At 41.2% G+C, this 21,932-nt stretch overlaps 2 protein-coding genes and 1 long non-coding RNA gene across 4 annotated transcripts in view; 1 reads left to right on the top strand and 2 right to left on the bottom strand.

The window, feature by feature from the left end:
• The first annotated feature begins 10,107 nt into the window (after positions 1–10,107).
• Positions 10,108–11,600, top strand: LOC309503693. Of its 2 annotated transcripts, none has more exons than XR_014207823.1 (3): positions 10,108–11,190; positions 11,277–11,398; positions 11,486–11,600. It is a non-coding gene; the product is annotated as an uncharacterized lncRNA (long non-coding RNA). The 2 variants fall into 2 exon arrangements; XR_014207824.1 differs by having other exon boundaries at positions 11,280–11,398.
• Positions 11,552–16,052, bottom strand: LOC309503692 (uncharacterized protein). Its single transcript, XM_082176452.1, has 9 exons — positions 15,205–16,052; positions 14,156–14,365; positions 13,441–14,044; positions 13,251–13,327; positions 12,892–13,081; positions 12,582–12,703; positions 12,376–12,461; positions 12,107–12,253; positions 11,552–12,019 (listed from the first exon to the last, which is right to left on the bottom strand). The coding sequence occupies exons 1-7, from the start codon at positions 15,697–15,699 to the stop codon at positions 12,384–12,386; spliced, it is 1,776 nt and encodes a 591-aa protein (XP_082032578.1). The 5' UTR covers positions 15,700–16,052; the 3' UTR covers positions 11,552–12,019; positions 12,107–12,253; positions 12,376–12,383.
• A 4,536-nt stretch (positions 16,053–20,588) lies between these two features.
• Positions 20,589–21,932, bottom strand: part of LOC309502711 (LIM and senescent cell antigen-like-containing domain protein 1) — a 41,315-nt gene continuing 39,971 nt past the window's right edge. Inside the window, exon 13 of the mRNA XM_082175207.1 lies at positions 20,589–20,889. The gene's annotated coding sequence lies outside the window, so the exon portion shown is untranslated. The remainder of the gene's footprint in view (positions 20,890–21,932) is intronic.

Consider the following 21,932-nt stretch of genomic DNA (forward strand, 5'->3'; position numbering starts at 1 on the left):
AAGTTTCAAATCAGACGTTCGTTGAGTTCGCTAGAGAAAAAAGTTTGCTGTTTGACAGGTGGTGCGCGTCGAATAAAGTATCAGATTTTCATGCTCTCCGTGAGTTAGTTTTGTTAGAGGAGTTCAAGGGTTGTATTCCTGATCGTATTGTTGTCTATCTAAACGAGCAGAAGGTGACGTCATTGTCACAGGCGTCTGTTTGTGCGGATGAGTTTGCGCTGACGCACAAGAGTGTCTTTACTCCTGCTCGGACTGAGAAGGCTTTGTCTGTTCCTTCTGTGTCGAAAGATCAGTGGCGTTCGAGAAATGTTCCAAAAGTTAACGAGGGCAGAGAATGTTTTTACTGTCGTAAATCAGGACACCTTATTGCTGACTGTCTAGCTTTAAAGCGCAAAGAGCAAGGTGCCAGTACTAAGAGTGTCGCTTTTGTTAAAACTGTTGATCGCACAGACTGTAAGAGTTGTGATGACTTAGATGTTAGTTATCAACCTTTCCTGATGGAAGGATTTGTGTCTGTTGGTGAACAACCTCTGGAACAAGTCAAAGTGACTATGTTGCGTGACACAGGCGCGATGCAGTCATTTATTGTGGCTGATACATTACCGTTCTCTGAACGTACTTTTTGTGGAAGTCACGTGTTAGTCCGTGGTCTTGAAATGAGCACTATGAGGGTTCCTCTGCATCAAATTCATCTGAGGTCAGATTTGTTTTCAGGAGTTGTGAAAGTTGGAGTGCGTGACAGCTTACCAGTGCATGGAGTGAATTTCATTCTTGGTAATGATATTGCAGGTGGTAAAATTTTGCCGCTATTAGAGGTTTGTGATAAACCTGTTTTGACTCATGACACTGATGAAATGTCAGAGAAATTCCCTGAGGTTTTTCCTGTTTGTGCTGTGACGCGAGCACAGGCTCGTAAGTATGCTGATGCCGACGATCTGTCCTCCTCTTTCATGATACCTACGTTTGTGAACGATGTCCTGTTGCCTGAGGCAGGTAAGCCGGATGACACAGTCATTGTTTTGAAATCAGATGATTTGAAATTAGAAGTTACCAGTGAGAAAATAATCGCGGCCCAAAAGAATGATTTTTCCTTATGTAAATGTTTTTCTTCTGTCATTTCTGTGGAAGAGGCACGAAAGAAGAGAAGCGCTTACTATGTGCATAATGGGTTGCTGATGCGCTGGTGGTGTGCTGACGTTGTGAATGAGTCGGAGTGGGGTTCTGTGACCCAAATTGTCATTCCGACGTGTTACAGACACTTAGTACTTTCGCTTGCTCATGATCATGATTTGTCTGGTCATTTAGGCATTAAGAAAACGTATCATCGAATTCTGAGACATTTCTTCTGGCCCAGAATGAAGGCTGATGTGGCAAAGTTTTGTAAAACCTGTAAGACATGTCAATTTTCGGGTAAGCCAAATCAGGTGATTCCGCGCGCACCACTGGTCCCTATACCAGTGATGGGAGAGCCTTTTGAGCACGTCATTGTAGACTGTGTTGGACCTTTACCCAAGTCAAAATCTGGTAATCAATATTTGCTTACAATGATGTGTACAGCGACGCGTTTTCCTGAAGCGATTCCCCTGAGGAAGATTACGGCGCCGGTGATCAGCAGCGCGCTCGTAAAGTTCTTTTCCATGTTTGGACTACCGAAGATTGTACAGTCTGACCAAGGTACGAATTTTTTGTCAAAGATCTTTACACAAGTGTTGAAGACTTTGAATATTTCTCATAGAGTTTCAAGTGCCTATCATCCCGAGTCTCAGGGCTCTTTAGAACGGTTTCGTCAGACCATGAAAGCGATGTTGCGTCGGTACTGTATGGATACAGGTAAGGACTGGGATGAGGGGATACCGTTAGTTTTGTTTGCTGCCAGGGAAGCAGTACAAGACAGTTTAGGATTTAGTCCTGCTGACCTTGTTTTCGGGCATTCTGTAAGGGGTCCGTTAAAGATGCTCAAAGAAGATATTTTAGATCACGAATCGAGTGTTAAAACCACGGTGTTGGATTATGTGAGTAAATTTCGAGAGCGATTGCACAAGGCTTGTACTATGGCACGAGAATCACTACTGAACGCTCAAGTGACAATGAAGAGTAGATATGATCGTAAAACTGTTCAACGTCATTTTAAGGAGGGAGATCAGGTGCTTGTTTTATTGCCTGTTGTTGGTTCTGCCTTGTCTGCACGCTTTGCAGGTCCATATGAAGTAATATCAGAAAAATGAGCGACACCGATTACGTGATCCGCACTCCGGATCGCCGAAAGAAATCCCGCGTATGTCATGTAAATATGCTGAAGGCGTACCATGTTAGAGAGTCATCGCAAGATATTCTGAAAGTTGAGTCGAGTACTTCCTGTGCTGCTGCGCTTATGTGCGAAACAGTTGATTCCACTGCTATGCTGGACAAGGAAGATGATGGAGTTTTAGTACGACACACGTATCAGCAGTGTGCCAGATTGAAGAATTCTGAGGTTCTAGATGGTCTAAATTCTCATCTGTCTAATCTACCAGAGTCTCATAGAAATGATGTGAAAAAAGTAATTCATGACTTTCCTTCGTTATTTCATGACGTTCCTTCTCGTACTACTGTTTTGCAACACGACATCGACGTGGGTAATGCCGCTCCTATTAAGCAACATGCTTATAGAACAAATGTTTTTAAGCGTTCTGTGATTAAAACTGAGGTCGAGTATCTGTGCGAGAATGGTCTAGCTAAGCAGAGTTTTAGTCCATGGAGTTCTCCGTGTCTGCTTGTGTCCAAGAGTGATGGATCCGCTAGATTCTGCACGGACTATCGAAAAGTTAACGCAGTGACTGTTCCTGACTGTTTCCCACTACCTCGTATGGAAGACTGTGTGGACAGCCTGGGGTCCGCTAAATTTGTCAGTAAATTAGATTTACTGAAAGGTTACTGGCAAGTGCCTTTAACATCGCGTGCGTCTGATATTTCCGCTTTTGTGACCCAAGACGATTTTCTACAATATTGCGTTATGGCGTTCGGAATGCGCAACGCGCCGGCCACATTCCAAAGGCTTATTAACATCGTGCTCGCGGGTGTCCGAAACTGTAACGCATATCTAGATGATCTTGTGATTTATTCGTCTACTTGGTCCGCACATGTTTCAACCTTAAGAGAGGTGTTCGAACGCCTTGAGAACGCTTCTCTGACGTTAAACCTGGCCAAGTGTGAATTTGGTCAGGCTACCGTTACGTATTTGGGCAAAGAGGTGGGTCAAGGTCAGGTAAAACCGATAGGGGCAAAAGTGACTGCGATTGCAGATTTTCCCGTTCCTGTTACGCGTAAGGAACTCCGCAGATTCCTGGGGATGGCCGGTTACTACCGGAGTTTCTGCAAGAATTTTTCCACGGTGGCCAATCCTTTGACGTCACTCCTCAGTCCTTCACGTACTTTTTTATGGAACGATGAGTGCCAGAATGCCTTTGATAATGTCAAAGCTCTGTTGTGCAGTACGCCTGTTTTATCAGCTCCTGATGTTGAACGAACTTTTAAGCTCGAGATCGACGCAAGTTCTGTTGGTGCGGGGGCGGTGCTGGTGCAAGAAGACGCTTACGGTATCGATCATCCTATATGCTACTTCTCACGTAAGTTCAACAAACATCAATTGAACTACTCTACAATAGAGAAAGAGACGTTAGCCTTATTATTGGCTTTGCAATATTTTGATGTCTATGTGAGCTCAACTAATTTGCCTGTCATTGTGTTTACGGATCACAATCCCCTAGTGTTTTTAGGTCGTATGTACAACCAGAATCAGAGGCTGATGCGTTGGTCTTTGATGGTACAAGGCTACAATTTGGTGATTAAACACAAGAAAGGTTCGGAGAATATAATTGCGGACGCTTTGTCTAGAGTTTAAGCTGTTGTGCTCCTAAACATTTTGTAAGGATGAAAGAAAAAAGGGAACATGTTCTTTCGTTCATGTTTAATGTTTTTTCTTTCTTTTTTGGGGGGGAAGTGTTACGTTCCACGTGTCTTTGTGTATGTTTCTGTTGCTCTGTCTCTTCATTCATTGCTTTCAGGTGGAGATTGCTCATTCGCTGCGTGTAGTCATTACGGGCACGCGTCATCAGCTGTTCCACCAATCCACTACTGCGCTGCTGGGTTTAAAAACCCCATTCACAAGAGGAGAGGCAGATCACCGCCAGATCTCACTTAACTTGCCCTCACAGAGATGCTTTGTTTAAACGTAACCACTATTTGGAATGTCTTCGAGTTTAATACCATTAGAGACCTGAGTAACCCGTCTTTGAGTTTTGCTGTAGTTTGTTATGCCTAGCACGCGATTTGAGAAAGCGCACGCCCAGTAACAACGGGAGGTAGGCTTTGTTATTGTTAATTAGGCGTGGAGTGTTCGCCAGTATTGTACTTTTGTTTTTAGTTGGTGTAGTTTATTTAAGGCGGCGTACCCGCTGAAGATTCCGGTTTTGTTTCTACATTTTTCTTTGACAGTTAGTTTAGAGGTATGATTAAAATTAGACATTATAGTTATGTTTTGATTATTTCATTGATTTGGCGACACTCCTGTTTTTCTTTTATTTTGTATTTATTTTTGGATCTTATTGTGCACCTAATCTTGCATCCTGTACGAATAAACGTTTTTAAACGTTTGTAGCGTTTCTTGCTGGTTTTTCCTGCCTTCACACACAGCAACTGTGCCTCACATAAATGTTATGTCATCATCCCTTTTTCCAACTTTAAACACGTAACAGAAGGAATGAAGGATCTGTAGAGATTCTGTATGAAGAAATGAAGGATCTGGAGAGATTCTGTATGAAGGATCTGGAGAGATTCTGCATGGAGGAATGAAGGATCTGGAGAGATTCTTTATGAAGAAATGAAGGATCTGTAGAGATTCTGTATGAAGGAATGAAGGATCTGGAGAGATTCTGCATGGAGGAATGAAGGATCTGGAGAGATTCTTTATGGAGGATCTGGAGAGATTCTGCATGAAGGAATGAAGGATCTGGAGAGATTCTGTATGAAGGAATGAAGGATCTGGAGAGATTCTGTATGAAGGAAGGAATGAAGGCTCTGGAGAGATTCTGTATGAAGGAATGAAGGATCTGTAGAGATTCTGTATGAAGGAATGAAGGATCTGTAGAGATTCTGTATGAAGAAATGAAGGATCTGGAGAGATTCTGTATGAAGGATCTGGAGAGATTCTGCATGGAGGAATGAAGGATCTGGAGAGATTCTTTATGAAGAAATGAAGGATCTGTAGAGATTCTGTATGAAGGAATGAAGGATCTGGAGAGATTCTGTATGAATAAATGAAGGATCTGGAGAGATTCTGCATGGAGGAATGAAGGATCTGGAGAGATTCTTTATGAAGAAATGAAGGATCTGGAGAGATTCTGTATGGAGGATCTGGAGAGATTCTGCATGAAGGAATGAAGGATCTGGAGAGATTCTGTATGAAGGAATGAAGGATCTGGAGAGATTCTGTATGAAGAAATGAAGGATCTGGAGAGATTCTGTATGGAAGAATGAAGGATCTGGAGAGATTCTATATGAAGAAATTAAGGATTTGGAGAGATTCTGTATGAAGGAATGAAGGATCTGGAGAGATTTTGTATGAAGGAATGAAGGATCTGGAGAGATTCTGTATGAAGGATCTGGAGAGATTCTGTATGAAGGATCTGGAGAGATTCTGTATGAAGGATCTGGAGAGATTCTGTATGAAGGAATGAAGGATCTGGAGAGATTCTGTATGAAGGAATGAAGGATCTGGAGAGATTCTGTATGAAGAAATGAAGGATCTGGAGATATTCTGTATGAAGGAATGAAGGATCTGGAGAGATTATGTATGAAGGAAAGGTCTCTGATCTCCAAACTCATCAGCCATTCTATAAGACTCAGAGCTGTTATCTTGGCAAAAGGAGGTTGAAAAAAGTGTTGAATTAAACATTAATTCCATGAGATTTTCCCTCCACTTCTAATTGTTTTCCTTCAATGAAGGGATAGATCTTTGGAACCTTTGGAATGAATGATCAAAAGGGTAAACTGTAGCTTTATCTTCTCTTCTACACTCGACCAGGACTGTACATTTAGCACTTGTGTTATCAGTGTGAAAGTAGACAAAATGAAGTTCTTACAGTAAAACTTTTTATTGTGTTTTTGCTGCTGAACAATATAAACATCCACACAGAAAATACAATTCTATAGACCTCAAGTGAGGAATTAAACAGAACATAAGACTGCATATCTTCATATTCATGAACACACCACTGAAGTGACTGAACTACAATAAGAAATCTCAATCTCAGTTTATAACGTACAGATTTTGTGTAATCGAGATGAAATCCAGCGCATATGAACATGTAGACAGTGAATGTATTCAGACGCGTGTGCTTGAGTCGGTTAAGTCGTTCATCTTCATCAAGAGCAGATAAACTCTGTGGATTGAGTTTACCCCAGAGTTACCTCGATGTGGATTGAGTTTACCCCAGAGTTACCTCCATGTGGATTGAGTTTACCCCAGAGTTACCTCCATGTGGATTGAGTTTACCCCAGAGTTACCTCCATGTGGATTGAGTTTACAGGGACTTTCTCAAGGTTGGCTTAGCTTGCATTTCACTAGTTATACAGTGTCATTATTGATGATAAAACATTGAATACAACTACAGGAGAAATAGAGCAGCTTGGCTTCACTTTATCCAGAAGAGTTTCACTGTTTCAAGAAAACTGGTAACCAGTATTTAAAATACCGCTGTATAACCAGCAGAGATCATGAGTCATTATTTGTTCAGTAAATCCACTCATTTTTTTCTCTGTACTTCATAGGTAAGACCTACATGAAATTGACCAAAAATTTATTGATTAAATATCAAAGCATACCTAATTTCAAAGTACACTATCATTTTTTGTTCACAATTGTGAATTTAAATAAGTGAGGACATCATGAATCCATCTTCCATAAGATAAGCCTATTAAAAGTGTTTATATTTTAAACCTGTCTGGATGGATTGTTTTTTCTTGGGGTGAGAAAGCCTCAAAACTAAAATCAAACTGCTCTGACATCATCACATGTTGTTTGGGAGAGTTTAAGGATCTGGAGAGATTCTGTATGAAGAAATGAAGGATCTGGAGAGATGAAGGATCTGGAGGGATTATGTATGAAGGATCTGGAGAGATTCTGTATGAAGGATCTGGAGAGATTCTGTATGAAGGAAAGGAGTATCTGGAGAGATTCTGTATGAAGGAATGAAGGATCTGGAGAGATTCTGTAAGATGGAAATGAGGATCTGGAGAGATTCTGCATGAAGGAATGAAGGATCTGGAGAGATTCTGTATGAAGAAATTAAGGATCTGGAGAGATTCTGTATGGAAGAATGAAGGATCTGGAGAGATTCTGTATGAAGGAATGAAGGATCTGGAGAGATTCTGTATGAAGGATCTGGAGAGATTCTGTATGAAGGAATGAAGGATCTGGAGAGATTCTGTATGAAGGAACTGGAGAGATTCTGTATGAAGAAATGAAGGATCTGGAGATATTCTGTATGAAGGATCTGGAGAGATTCTGTATGATGGAAAGGAGGATCTGGAGAGATTCTGTATGAAGAAATTAAGGATCTGGAGGGATTCTGTATGAAGGAATGAAGGATCTGGAGAGATTCTGTATGAAGGAATGAAGTATCTGGAGAGATTCTGTATGAAGAAATGAAGGATCTGGAGATATTCTGTATGAAGGAATGAAGGATCTGGAGAGATTCTGTATGAAGGAAAGGTCTCTGATCTCCAAACTCATCAGCCATTATATAAGACTCAGAGCTGTTATCTTGGCAAAAGGAGGTTGAAAAAAGTGTTGAATAAAACATTAATTCCATGATATTTTCCCTTCACTTTTAAATCAAGCATCGCGTTAGTTCAGGCAGGCCACGTCAGCCAAGCCCGCATCAGCTGATAGCCTGCTGTTCATGACGTGGTCCAATCAGTGTCGACATCTATCTCAGCGGCACACATAAATCTCACTCCATCAGCATTTCCCACATAGCTTGCCGCTCGCATCTAAACTTGCATGGCTGCAAATTAAAACAAAACTTTGGCAATGAGGAAACTGCTATTTTTAGCATTTGTAGTTACATTACTCACCATGTCCAATCTGGATTCAGACGAAGAACAAGTTTTCTTAGAAAACGCTAGCGAGGATTTAGATCCGGACAACGCCCCAAGTATACGGAGAAGTTCGCGTCTGGCCAACAAAACTACTCCTCTGCTCGTTATAGCCGACTGGCCTGTTGAGAAAATTCTCGCGACGCTGTATAACCACAACATTCAGTCTCCTCTTGGAATCAGTCATGAAGAACTTTTCCAATTCTTCCTGGAAAACATTCCAGAAACGCCCGCGACCCCATCAACTCCAACACCATCTGGATTCAGGAAAGCTACTGCCAAACGAAAGTACCCCTCTCGTTCCACCAACCCACCGGCCCAGAAGAAAAGGATGGATCAGAGTTCCGGCAACACCGCATCTACAGAGGATTCCGTGCTTTCAGCGCTTCAGAACATTCAAATTTCCCTCACTAGCTTAGACACTAGGATCCAAGCCTTGGAAAATCAGCCTTCAACTTCAATGCCTGCTGCTCCCGTGGCTCCCGTTGCTGCTGCAGATACAGCTCTCTTAGCATCATTCACGGGACCTGCTGACCTCCTACTACCGTGCAGATCCCTAGCCACGGCTCTTCCAGCATCAACCACCGGAACCCCTTTTTTTACACCGGCCGCTGCTATCTCTTCCCAGCTGCGCGCCCAGATCCTCGCAGGTAACGATATCAATCTGGTCAAAATCCTGCTGTGTTCAGAGAGCCAAGATAAGCGAATTGTTGACTGCGGAGATGTATCTGTCATGTTAAAAGATAATGACCAACGGCTGTCTAATTGTCTAACCATGCCTGAGTTTAACGTGGCTTTCTGAGTTTTCAGAGACATAATATGTGAAGTCAATCCAGAGCGCAGATTAGAACTAGACACTTATTTAGCCATTATCTCAGACCTCGCTATGACCTACGGTGGGACTCTTTTCTACGAGTACCATAAATCTTTCTCTGCTAAGGCAGCAATGTACATTCAACGGTTCAACCAAAGATTGGACTGGTCGGTAGTAGATTTGGCTTTAATAAGCAGGCATTTTACAGGTCACCGCACTTTATCTTGTTCATTGTGCGGCTCTTAAGCGCATACCTCTTCTCTGTGCCCGAGAAGTGCTAAAACTCCGACAGGCCGTGTTCCCAAAGACGAAGCAGCCGAAAAGGTTACCCCAGTGATTCATACCCCTATGTGCTTTAACTTCAATGAAAATGTGTGTAGATTTTCTAATTGTAAGTTTATTCACGCTTGCAGTTACTGCGGAGACAGTCATCCCAAGTCCGTGTGTCCTCGGAGAATGCATATATAAAAATAAAAAAAATAAAGCCTTCAACACCTGTCAACGTTCCGGAACTTGACAAAGCTTTAAAAAAGCATCCCAATCGCTGTTTTGTGCATTATTTAATAACTGGACTCATTCAAGGTTTTTTGGAAGGTTTAACATTTCTCCCAACAACCTCATTTCATTGCAATAATCTGCAATCAGCTATCAAAGAACCCGAAGTAGTCGACAGTTTATTGGCAAAAGAAGTTAAGAAAGGTTATCTGATCGGCCCTTTCGATAGCTCCCCCTTTCCAGTGTTCCGCATCAATCCTTTAGGTATAGCTACAAGGAAATATTCAGGAAAAAAACGTTTAATAATAGATCTGTCAGCTCCTCACGACAACATTCATGTACCTAGCATTAACAGTTTGATTCCTCTTCCTAATTTTTCTCTATTTTATGCTTCAGTAGATCATGCCATTCAATTCATTAAAGGACAAGTTCGGTATTTTACACTTAAAGCCCTGTTTACAGATCGTATCTGATGAAATAGAACGGTTAAGATTAAAATTTGGACACATGCTGCTGTCCCGAGAATTTTAGGTTTATTTCGCTCCCCCCCCCCCCACCACCACAATGGTTGTATATATGCACTGGAACATTCCGTCCTAAAAACACATTAAACTTTCGTTTACAAAGACGTGAAACTCACTGAGTGGTAAGGGGGTGTTCACTGATATGTTCCATCAAAAATCGCTGAAAAAGATGCATTCCAACAGGTTTTATCGTAGTTTTTGTCCAACTCCATTGAGTTGTATTGGATTCGCTGTGTGAGGTACGGTATTACTCCGCCGCGGGAAACGGAAATGGGGTTGTTTGTATGCGTTTTGTAGTCTTATGCAGTCGCGGACGCGGTATCGTAGGCTAAGCTATCTAAACATTTTTACAAGATCGAAGCTATCTGTGTCAACTTAGAAATGGATTCCGAGACATTTCTATGGGAGGATGGCGGTTTTGAGATCGATTTTGATGGACAGGGTTACAGGTTTGAACCTGAATATTCAGAGGAGGAATTTCTGCAAAGAAAGGCAGAGTTTGAACGGCAGTTGACAACGGAGTCCAGTGTTACGCCTGTTGCCCAAGCTGCTGCTGCTGTCTCAAGGCTTACAGGCACTTGGTGGTGTTCCTGTCGAAAGTGTAGACAGATGTCTACAGAAGAGGAGAGTTTGTGCTGCACCGAATGGGACCTACTGGTTACAGAGGGAATGGAGAATCTAAACGTCTCCGTTGACGAAACCGAGGTCTCGCCGACTTGTGTCACAGATCGTGATGTTCGGGATTTGCTCAGGAGACCTGTTATCGAGACATTCTTCTACGTCCCGAAACATAATTGGAAAAAGCGTCCTAGGCCAGAGGGGTTGAATGGCCAGTTATCAGATCGGTAAGTAATCTTAGAGTAATTGGCTACTTCATGATCGGTAAATCTGTTATCGAGAGTAACTTAGCCTAGCCCACTTTTGATGGTAACCTCGTCATACACATTTTATAATGGACTTTTTATTGCTATTTTATTTTCTCATTACGATTTGCTGATGAATTATGTAATTTCCACGTTTCTTTTAGACAGTTACGACTGGTGTCATACAGAATGGTTCTTGAGTGGGCCCTCAAAGGTCAACAACTCGGACGTGGAAATCGAGTCGTTCTGCCCAGCTGTGTTGTGTGGGCCATCAGAGATGTGTTCCCATCCTCCACTGGACAGTACACAGGATTCAAAGAAGGGGAGATAGAGGCTGTGTTCTGAACAACTCAACAAGGTATTTGAGTGCACTAGCCTACTACAAGTTCACAGTGTCAAAATAGTTTGCCTATCTAATTACTTACAGCATTTTGTTCTCTTCAGCAGTTTTACTATTCAGGTCCTTGCTACCCCCTGTTCTGCATCTGCTTCATGAACATCGCAAGAGTGTATTCAAGGCAAAGGTCAAAGAAGGGGAGATAGTGTGTCCTGAACACCTCAGTAAGGTATGTGAGATCATGTACAACCCTTCTAATGATGTTTTATGAAATTGTTTATTTATTTACTAAACACACATTTCTTGTCTTCAACAGATTTATCATCCAGTTTCCACCTACCCTCCTGTTCTGCATCTAGTGTATAAACCACAAAACACAGTATGCTGAAGTAAAAGTTCTTGTTTAATATAAAAAAAGTTTTGCATTTCTTATGCCACACAGAATGTTAAAATAAAAGTAATTTTTTTCTATACAACACTTGTGCAGTATTTTATTTAAAAACACTTCACAATTAGGCAACTCTCAAACTATTTACATAACTTTTATGACAATTGCAAGTGCCCTGCACAATTTGCACACAGTGTAGATTTAGCTGATTTTAACTGTCAGATTGTTCAGGAAATCTACTTTGGTGCTTCTGGATGGCATCCTCTTTAAGGGGTCTTGGCTTAGAAGCAATATTTGGAGGCTGCTGAAAATGTGGTTGGTCATCAGATGTTTGGTTCTGCCTTCTCTCCAACACACGTTCCACAAGGCCAGTGGTGAAGGTCTGACAAGTTGGCTCATATATTTTCCTCACTATCCAGTCCTTGCTTTGTTTTTTAAATGAAAGACTGTATCTTGGAGTTCCTGTAGTGTCAAACATTACACCTAGTTATTATTTCCGAAACTCGTTCACCAAAATGTTCAAATAAGCTGTGCATTATCCTACTATACCTTGTGCAGTCACTGCCTGCTCTCTGCCAACGTTGAAGTTGTTGTCCATGATGGCCAGTTTTGTTCGAGCATCCATCGTCCCGTATGCAAAATGCAGTCTTTTGGGCAAGTACTTCAGCATGGCGTTGTGAAACACCTCCAGAGCCCCTGTAAAGAAATGCCATCATGGTAATCTTATAGACCTCTGGATTACCCAGGACAGACCTATCAAAAAATCCATAATAAAATATGTGTGCATTTATACTTAGATATGTCATAAGGCAACATACCAGTATGTTTAAAATGCGTCAACTGCTGTAGATCTTTCAAAAGTCTTTTGTCCATGACGATTGCCTGTCCACCGTTGTGTCAGTTGCTACAAAACAAATTACATTGTAACACAGGTCATGCAATGCTAGTCTATGTCATAACAGCAAGTTCGCACTTGTTCATTCATTACATGTCTGCCTTGTAATCAAGCAGTTTGGTGGATTACCTCTGTACTCCCGCCGCACGCGGCGCATGAAAACCAAAAATGGTTTATTATCGAGCGTATCCAGCCCTGTAGATCACGGTTGTCCTTTTTGTTTGAAAGCGGCACAAGTTTTTTCTTTATGCCTGTGTGTGTGCAATTAGAAGTAAGAATAGATTGTAGATGCATATTCATTCACAGTATAACGTGGTGGAAGTGGCAAAGTCTCAGCAGCTGTATGTGAAAGAGACACTGAAAATAAATGTTATTAGTCTCGTACTGAAGATGCTACTTGTGTCAGCCTCAATAGACAATGTTTTGTGAGAAGAACTACCTTTAGCTACATGCCAAGGATCAAACTCATGGTGGATTTGCTGAAATTCCTCTCGCATAATTTTTCTTATTGATGGGGACCGGTCTGTGGCGATGAGGTCAATGTCCAGTCCCTCCTTGTACAGCAGCTCATTGAGACCCCTCCTAAAACCTTCTGACTCCATGGCAACCGAACTGCTGGCTTCAGTCACCTGCACAGTGACAGGAGAGATACAGATGAATAAATTAATAAGTCATTATTAGATTCACGCAACACTTTGTGTTCATGAAAATGCTCCGTCAATGCCATATGGGTAAAATATGTATAAGTCAATCTTGTTTTTTTCCCAAATGATTTCTTGATTAGATTGTGAAACCTACCTGTAGTAATTCAAAATGAATAATCTCATTACTGGAGAGAAGCTGGAACGAGTATGTGGAGTATTTGCAATTGTGGCCTGTAAAATTCAACAATATTCTGTGTAAGCCAACCAGCAGTAACAGTAGCATAAAAGTTATACGTGCTTTTGTGCCATTACATTCAATTTCAAATATCAACGTAATATGTTACCTGGTGAGTCAGATCTTGCATCTCCACACAGTTCGACCGGTTTGCCTTCCGCCTGCACTTGCATGATCCGCTGTATTAGCTTCTCTTGATGTTCCTTGTAAGCCTGATGTATCACTGGAAATAAGTAATTTGACTGGACAGAGTAGTACTGGGTCTTCTTTGGAAGCTGTAAGTTCAACAGTCTGGCCCACTCGTGGATTTCAGTGAATGTTGTTCCGGTAAACAGAATAGCTGCTGGTATAAGCAGGTTATTCTGTCCCATTCCACGAGCATCTGGAGATGATGCCCACTTGTCATGGTGGTCATTCAGACAGGTCCACTCCACTTTTATTTGGCTTCCCAATTTTGTCACTTTCTTCTCATTGATGGCTACACCACACTTGTGACAATTACTGAATAGCCTCATGAGATGTGACTCATTGACTATCCATTTTCTATCATCCCATTCAGATTGCATTTCTGAATGACTTGATATTGAACTAGATGCAGTACTGGAGGTGGATTGTTTGCTGGATAGACTAAAAGTCATGTCTTTCTCGTCGTCGCTGTAGACTGAAGTCATGCTGGTGTCCAATATTGCCATCTCAGTCTGAAATTCATCTGACTGATGAGAAGTGTAATAATGGAGCTTTAGATTTTCAAGCAGATATTGACAAATGATTGTAAGTAAATAATGGTATATAGCCTAGTTAGGCAAAAGACAGAAATAGCTTACAGCCAGAGTTGATCTCTCACTGAAAGCAGTGTAGGCAAGATACGTGCCAGATAGGGACTTCCTTGTCTTTTGAGAGCCTTGTGGGCTGGTAAGAAGCAAAGGCATCCCAACACTGTGGAAGGATAAAGGCCTGCCAGTGCTTGGTTCCTTCACGGGAGTTGACTGTGGCACTTTGAAAATGTGAGGTTCAGCTTCAACACCACCAACAGCCTGCAATACAGTACAAATCACAAATAATCAATGTAACACCATTATTCATTGTCTTCAGATTTATGACAAACACTAACAAAATCACTTACAAAAAGAGGAGCAACATTCCAGCAACTACTCAATTAAAAGCTTACTATCAGGAGACTGGCAGAAGGTATTAGTGCATAGGTGGCTGCATAAGTGCAGCAGAGAGAGTGCAGTGACGAGGGGGGTGGGGTGCATCCAAGAAGTGTTCTCAGAAGATCTAAAAAACAGACTTGGGTGCAGTAAAGAGGGGAGGGGTGCGTTGTTGTGCATTCCTGAAATGTATAGGTTCTCTCATAAGAGCTAAGAAGTAATGAATATGCTGGGTACGTTCATTGAATCTAATGTTTATAGAACAAATCTACTAAATACTGGTTAGGACTGTTGTTGAATGCGGCTAACAACTAAAGTTAGCCAACGCGTTGATTTTTGGAAGTCACACAGGGGTATTTGATATAGAAAACACAAAGTACATTAGCGCCACAATGTATATGAAGTATGTACAAAGTATATGCTATTCTGGGCCAACACATCGGATCTGACTTCATATGACATTATAGAATATGGCAAATCCTTATTGTCACTTCCATGGCTAATGCTAAAATGTCTTTGAACTTGCACAATGTTAATGATAGCCTACGTGAATCATTCCGTTTTCATCATTGAAGTTTCACAGCCAAAAAAATACTAAAATCATGTAGGATAGGGTTAGTGTTGTTAGGCTTATGATGTTATGAACATGACAGGTTATGGACATAACAAATAAGTTCATTTTCCGCCTGTTACAAACATTACGTTACAAAGTGTAAGCTTACCCCAAGTTCTTCCAACTCTGTCGTCCCAGGACGTAATGTTGGAACCGCTGTATTATTCAGGCGAAAGAGCTTTTTGGTCGATTTCTTTTGACCTACAGCGAAGTCCTCATTCGTAAAATGTAGACCGCAGACACGGTGATCAGCTTTCTGCAGAACCTCAACAGGTGTGCTCACATCCAACCCCACAAATTCTAGCCACAACTTTAGCCTTTCTGGATTGTTGAAAGGAAGTCTGTGACAACTTGTTTTGCCACGAATCTTCCCGCAATTCGGAACTGCACAAATTCGCGCCATTATTAGCTGTCTGTTTCTAATGCAGCGAATGTTTCTAATGTTTCTAAGACAGCGATCTTCTGCTTCTTCTGTGTATATGCCCGTGTTTTGCTTGCAACTGGTAGGGATGGCTGACGCGAAACAGTCGTTCCGAAGCTTTGCGAGATCCCGAAGCGCAGACGTTTCGAAACACTGATCCGAAGCGTGATTCAAAACACCCATGTCACGTGACTATGGCCAAACGAAGCCTCGAAGTGTTTCACTAAGTGTTTCATCAGGTGTGGTCCGCCGAATCAGCGTTTGATTGACACGGTCGGGAACAGACCACACAATCGCACATCTGTATAAAAGTGAAATCAACGCATATTGACCTCGTGGGTTTTTGTGAGAGGAGTTTGATTTTGAGATAGCGGACTTTTGGTGATATAGTGACATAGTGCGATTTGAGTAGTTATAGGCTATTTAGGCTTACATTTAAATTTACACAACACATTGACTGATAGGCTAGACAGACAGAGTATACATATAGTGACACATTAATAGATACATAGATATAAATATATATAGACAGCTAGATTAATAGATAGATACATATATAGATAGATTATAGATACATATATAAATACATAGATAGATTATAGGTAGATTATAAATATATAGATACATAGATAGATTATATCTAGCTACATAGATAGATTATAGATATATATCAAGATACATAGATTCATATAGATAGATACATATATAGATAGATTTGGATAGATAGATAAAATGGAGGCTCCCCAGAAGAGATGCCGTACATCTGTGGTGTGGGAGCATTTCCGTTTAGAAACCCCAAATAAAGTGAGATGTGTGTATTGTGATCGGCAGCTAGCCTACTGCAACAATACATCATCCATGATGCGCCATTTGAGGAGAATTAGAAATTTGCGTATTTGCCCAGAACTCATGATCCACTAACTTACTGGAAAGAGAGAGCAGTAATCTTTCCTCATTTGTATGTCCTAGCTAAAAAATATCTTTGCATGCCAGCAACAAGTGCCCCTTGTGAGAGGATTTTTTCAAAGGCTGGAGAAATTATCTGTAAAAAAAAGAATTAGGCTAAGTCCTTCCACAGCAGAGAAATTAATATTTTTTAATAAAAATCTCTAAAAAAGTGAGACATTGTGGCTTGATTTCTTTTATTAATATTCATTTTGCAGGACCAAAATAACATTATGCACAGTGAGGAGCCTATAGGTTACAAGCTTCACATATTAGAAAAATACAATAATAAAAAAACAACAAATTTGTTTAATGGCTCGTCAAGGTTGTTTCAGATCAACACCTGCAAGTGACCACTAGGTGTCACCGCTGAGACGGGTGTCGGATTGTTTCAAAGCCTCGAAACAATATGGACCATTTGGTTCAACTGTTTCATTGCTTCACGAAGCCTCAATCTGCCCACCACTACCAACTGGGCTGGAGTGTCTATTATTCAAGCTCTCAACGGAAGAATCACGGGTGTGACGCGTTTGGCAAAATAGGTCCACAAAAGCGAAATAAACCTAAAATTCTCGTGACAGCAGCATGTGTCCAAATTTTAATCTTAACCGTTCTATTTCATCAGATAAGATCTTTAAACAGGGCTTTAAGTGTAAAATACCGAACTTGTCCTTTAAATCAGCTGGTAAGGGCGCTTGGCTGGGCAAAGCCGACATCGTCGACGCATTTAAAATCATGCCACTTCACCCATCCCAGTGGCACCTCTTTGGAGTTCAATGACGTAAAAAATGTTTTATTCCGTTAGACTTACTTTCGGCTGCCGCAGCAGTCCTCGTACATTCGATACTTTATCGGAAGCGCTGTGCTGGATACTTTTAAATGAAAATAAGCTGCCTTTCGTGCTTCATTTGTTAGACGATTTCTTGGTCGTGGACTACCCAAAATCTAAACCTGATCGATGTATTAATATTTTGAAAGAAACCTTTAATACATTGGGTATACCTCTTTCGGAAGAAAAAACAGTGGGACCAGTTAATTCTATCGAATTTCTCGGCATCGTCCTAGATAGCAATCTCATGCAAGCTTCCTTACCTTTAAATAAATTAGATCGAATCAGGGAAGTTATTAAATCTTTTTTAAACCACGATTCCATCACTAAGAGAGAATTACTATCTATGTTAGGTCATTTAAATTTTGCGATGCGAATCATTCCACAAGGTCGCTCCTTCATTTCTAGGCTCATTGATTTATCAAAAACAGTCGAAAAATTGCACGATTCCATCAAAATAGATTCAAGCTGCAAATCCGAGCTGCATTTTTGGTCTCTTCTATGTGAAGGGTGGAACGGAATTTCTTTTTTTTATAACGATTTAATAGAAACTTCTATCAGCCTTAGGTTCTTTACTGATGCCGCTCCTTCTATCGGATACGGAGGTTTTTTCAATAATTATTGGTTCGCTAACGCTTGGCCAAAAGAATTATCGAATCTTCCTGCTAACACGTTATCAACAGCACTATTGGAATTATATCCCGTCATCGTTGCATGTATTCTCTGGGGCAATCAGTGGTCCAGAAAACAAATTCTCGTTTACTGCGACAATGAAGCAACAGTTTTTATTATTAATAAAGGGCGCTCCTCAGTTCCCTTCATTAATACATTTTTGAGGCGTCTCATGTGGACAAGCATTATCTGTAATTTTACTCTCCGCGCTGCTCACATACCCGGCCTCGACAATAAAATAGCTGACTGTCTGTCTCGTTTTAAATTTCAGGAGTTCAAAACTATGTGCCCAGATGCCTCTTCTTCGAGCCTGCCTTGCCCAGCATTCGCCCTGACTGTTCTCGACTAAACGCCACACTGCAGTCTTATCTTTCCGCAGCTTCTCTGTTCATGAGATCCGGTTTAGCCAATTCTACATTAAAAGTGTATGACTCTGCTTGGGTTCGATTTTCAACCTTTTGCTTAACTTTTTCAGTTTCTGTCTTGCCGGTCAACATTGCTATCATATGTTCTTATATAATGCATTGTCATTTAACTCAAAAAATGCAGCCCTCCTCTATTAAAAGTCAGATTTCAGGCATTCAGTTTCATCTAAGATGCTTGAATGAATGAATGAATGAATGAGGCATTTATATAGCGCTTTCATATGTACTACTGTATACCCAAAGCGCTTTACAATCATATCAGGGGATCTCTCCTCAACCACCACCAGTGTGCAGCATCCACTTGGATGATGCGATGGCAGCCACAGTACAACGGCGCCAGTGCGCTCACCACACACCAGCTATAGGTGGAGAGAGGAGAGAGAGTGATGGAGCCAATTCAATGGAAGGGGATTATTAGGAGGCCATGATTGTTAAGGGCCAATGGGTGGAATGTGGCCAGGACACCGGGGTTACACCCCTACTCTTTACGAGAAGTGCCATGGGATTTTTAATGACCACAGAGTCAGCTTGGATGCTTGGATCCATCAATCTGCAGTCTTTTGGGGCATCCATCTATACGTCTGCTGCTTGATGGCATCAAAAAAGAAGCGCCAAAAGGCAAAGATAAACGCCTTCCTCTTACATTCTTTCTTGTTAAAAAACTGGTTGCTAAACTGAGACAGGGTTGCTTCACTCCTTATGTGGATTCACTTTTGGAAGTAGCGTTTCTATGTGCTTTTTATGGTTTTCTCAGGGTGGGTGAATTCACTACACGTAACAACCTTTTTGATCCCTCTCACGATCTCACATTGTCTGATATCACTTTTGACGATATTTTTTTTTCCATTTTTCTTAAGCATTCAAAGTCTGATAAAGAATCTAAAGGTGTTTCAATTGCCATTGCTCGTACTAACACAGATTTCTTCCCTTTTAATTCCATGTCCCGGTATCTGAGTTATCGCCCTCATGCTCATCCCGATGAACCTCTATTCATCACTGAGGCGGGGAAAGCCATGTCCAGAACCTGGTTCGCCGCCCGTCTTCGCTTGGTCTGCCAATCCTGCGGCCTTCCACCTGAACAATACAAGTCGCACTCCTTTCGCATCGGAGCAGCTACATCGGCGGCCTCTGTCACAACGGTTCATACACTGAAAGCTCTGGGAAGATGGTCTTCTGGCGCATACGAACGTTACGTTCGTCCTGGACTGAAGGACATTTTAGATGCTCAAAAATCTATGGAATCTGTCTAATCTATGATTTTCTCCATTCTCCCCCTCACCATTAAACGTTCGTGTTGTAATTCTATCATTAAGTTGTCATTTACCGACGCTTGTTTAAAAAAAAACAAAAACAAAAAAAAACAGGGTGTATGCTTCCCCTGCCGGATGGCCATTCGCATTATGCATACAAGCTTGTAGTAATTGTCCGCTGCTAGGGGTGTAGGCTTCCCCCTTTAAGCTAGCATAATCTCATTAATCAGCTCAAGAGACACGCTTGTGCATCTTCGTTACCAGAGGCGATGCTTTCACGGTTCAATCATTCACAGGCTATATACATTAACCATATGTACTTAACTCGTACACACTCGCCTAAGCAGCACGCTTGTTGCATCCTAAATTACTCAGCCAGGGGTGATGCTTCCCCCTTAAGGTAAGTATGTCACGCAAACGCTAAATTGTAAATATAGAATTCGCAGCTAGGGGTGTATGCTTCCCCCTTTTACGAAAAACACTAAGCAGTCAAGCAACTTGCGTTTGCCCGTCTTCGCTCGCTGAGCTTCGGCCGACGCTTCCCATATTAAATTATAATAATTATGTACGCCAACATTCACGTTATTGTCCATTCAAATGCTTCAGTTGTGTTGGGGTGTATCGGCTTATATGGTTGTTTTGGGGGGTTTGCCTTGCTGCTCTCCCGCTCTGTCCAGGCATAGCTGCATGGACAGGCGTGGGAGTTTTGCCCAGAACAGATCCATACCGCCAACACTAACTGTATGCTATATTATCACAATAAATCTATTTATCCATACTTGGCGAAGTGGTCCTGACTGAATTGTTTTCCTTCAATGAAGGGATAGATCTTTGGAACTTTTGGAATGAATGATCAAAAGGGTAAACTGTAGATGTATCTTGTCTTCTACACTCGACCAGGACTGTACATTTAGCACTTGTGTTATCAGTGTGAAAGTAGACAAAATGAAGTTCTTACAGTAAAACTTTTTATTGTGTTTTTGCTGCTGAACAATATAAACATCCACACAGAAAATACAATTCTATAGACCTCAAGTGAGGAATTAAACAGAACATAAGACTGCATATCTTCATATTCATGAACACACCACTGAAGTACAATAAGAAATCTCAATCTCAGTTTATAACGTACAGATTCTGTGCTATTGAGATGAAATCCAGCGCACATGAACATGTAGACAGTGAATGTATTCAGACGCATGTGCTTGAGTCGGTTCAGTCGTTCATCTTCATCAAGCGCAGATAAACTCTCCTGCAAACACAGTTTAACAACTCAATCAGTCATTCAGTCCAACATAACCACGAGGAAGACACATGACTACAGGACAAATAATCTCAAAAACTGAATTTATAGAAGAAGCTAAAAAGACCCTTGGCTTTTGGATGTTTAAATTGAATGAAATAAAACAACAAAAGTCCTTTTTTTCTTGTTTTATTCATGAAAGAGAAGAATGTATGTATAAAACTGGTCAGAAATGCTCTTAATGAACCAAAGGTTTGACTTGAGAGTAAAACTGTCTTCATCAGCACTCAGTAAAGGTTCAGTGTGAGTATGATTCTTTAGTGTGGCACTTAAAGGAATCCTTTGCCCAAAAATGAAGCTTCTCATGATTTACTCGCCCTCATGCCATCCCAGGAGTACATGACTTTATTTTTGACAGACAGTCCATCTCTGCAAGTCAATGGAAACGGGACCTCCAGTAAACATGCCAGTAATCCATAAGAGCCCAGTGGATGAATCAATGACTTCTGAAGCCAAACGCTAGGTGTGTGTGTGTGTGTGTGTGTGTGTGTGTGTGTGTGTGTGTGTGTGTGTGTGTGTGTGTACTCGTCTATCTATCTAAGAGGGGACCTTGGTGTCGTTACACACTCACTAACAGGGGACCGTCGAGCCAAGTGGGGACATTTTTCAAGTCCCCTGTTGGTCATGCTTTAAAACATGTTAAAATCAGCTAAAACACGCTCTGGTTAATTTTTTACATTTTTGACCAAGTGGGGACTTACATGTGTGTGTGTGTTTAAGTCCATACTCAGCAGCGCTCCTGTAGGCTGGAGCAGGAACTGCAGTGGCCCATTAACACACGTCGTTCACACTTCTCTATTGTCTGAATGGCTGCTGTCCTTGAGAGGCTCTGAGACTGTAGAGCTGCTGTTTAACTGCTTCAGTAACACTTTATAATAACTGCACGCTATTAATCATTAGTTAAGCATTAGTAAACAGTTAATTAATTTATAAAGCATTAATATACACTAATAAGCAGTATATAAATGCAGTTATAAATGCTTTATTCCTGT

This window comes from Leuciscus leuciscus, assembly GCF_965113295.1.
Source record: "Leuciscus leuciscus genome assembly, chromosome: 7".
NCBI lineage: Eukaryota > Metazoa > Chordata > Actinopteri > Cypriniformes > Leuciscidae > Leuciscus > Leuciscus leuciscus.

Excerpts from the sequence above, each read along its gene's own strand:
- LOC309503692 (XM_082176452.1), bottom strand. The coding sequence starts at position 15,699 with ATGGGTGTTTTGAATCACGCTTCGGATCAGTGTTTCGAAACGTCTGCG. Across the intron at positions 13,082-13,250 it reads TTCATTTTGAATTACTACAG|GTGACTGAAGCCAGCAGTTC; the intron begins GTAGGTTTCACA and ends GTCACTGTGCAG. Across the intron at positions 12,704-12,891 it reads TCCTTGGCATGTAGCTAAAG|GCATAAAGAAAAAACTTGTG; the intron begins GTAGTTCTTCTC and ends GCACACACACAG.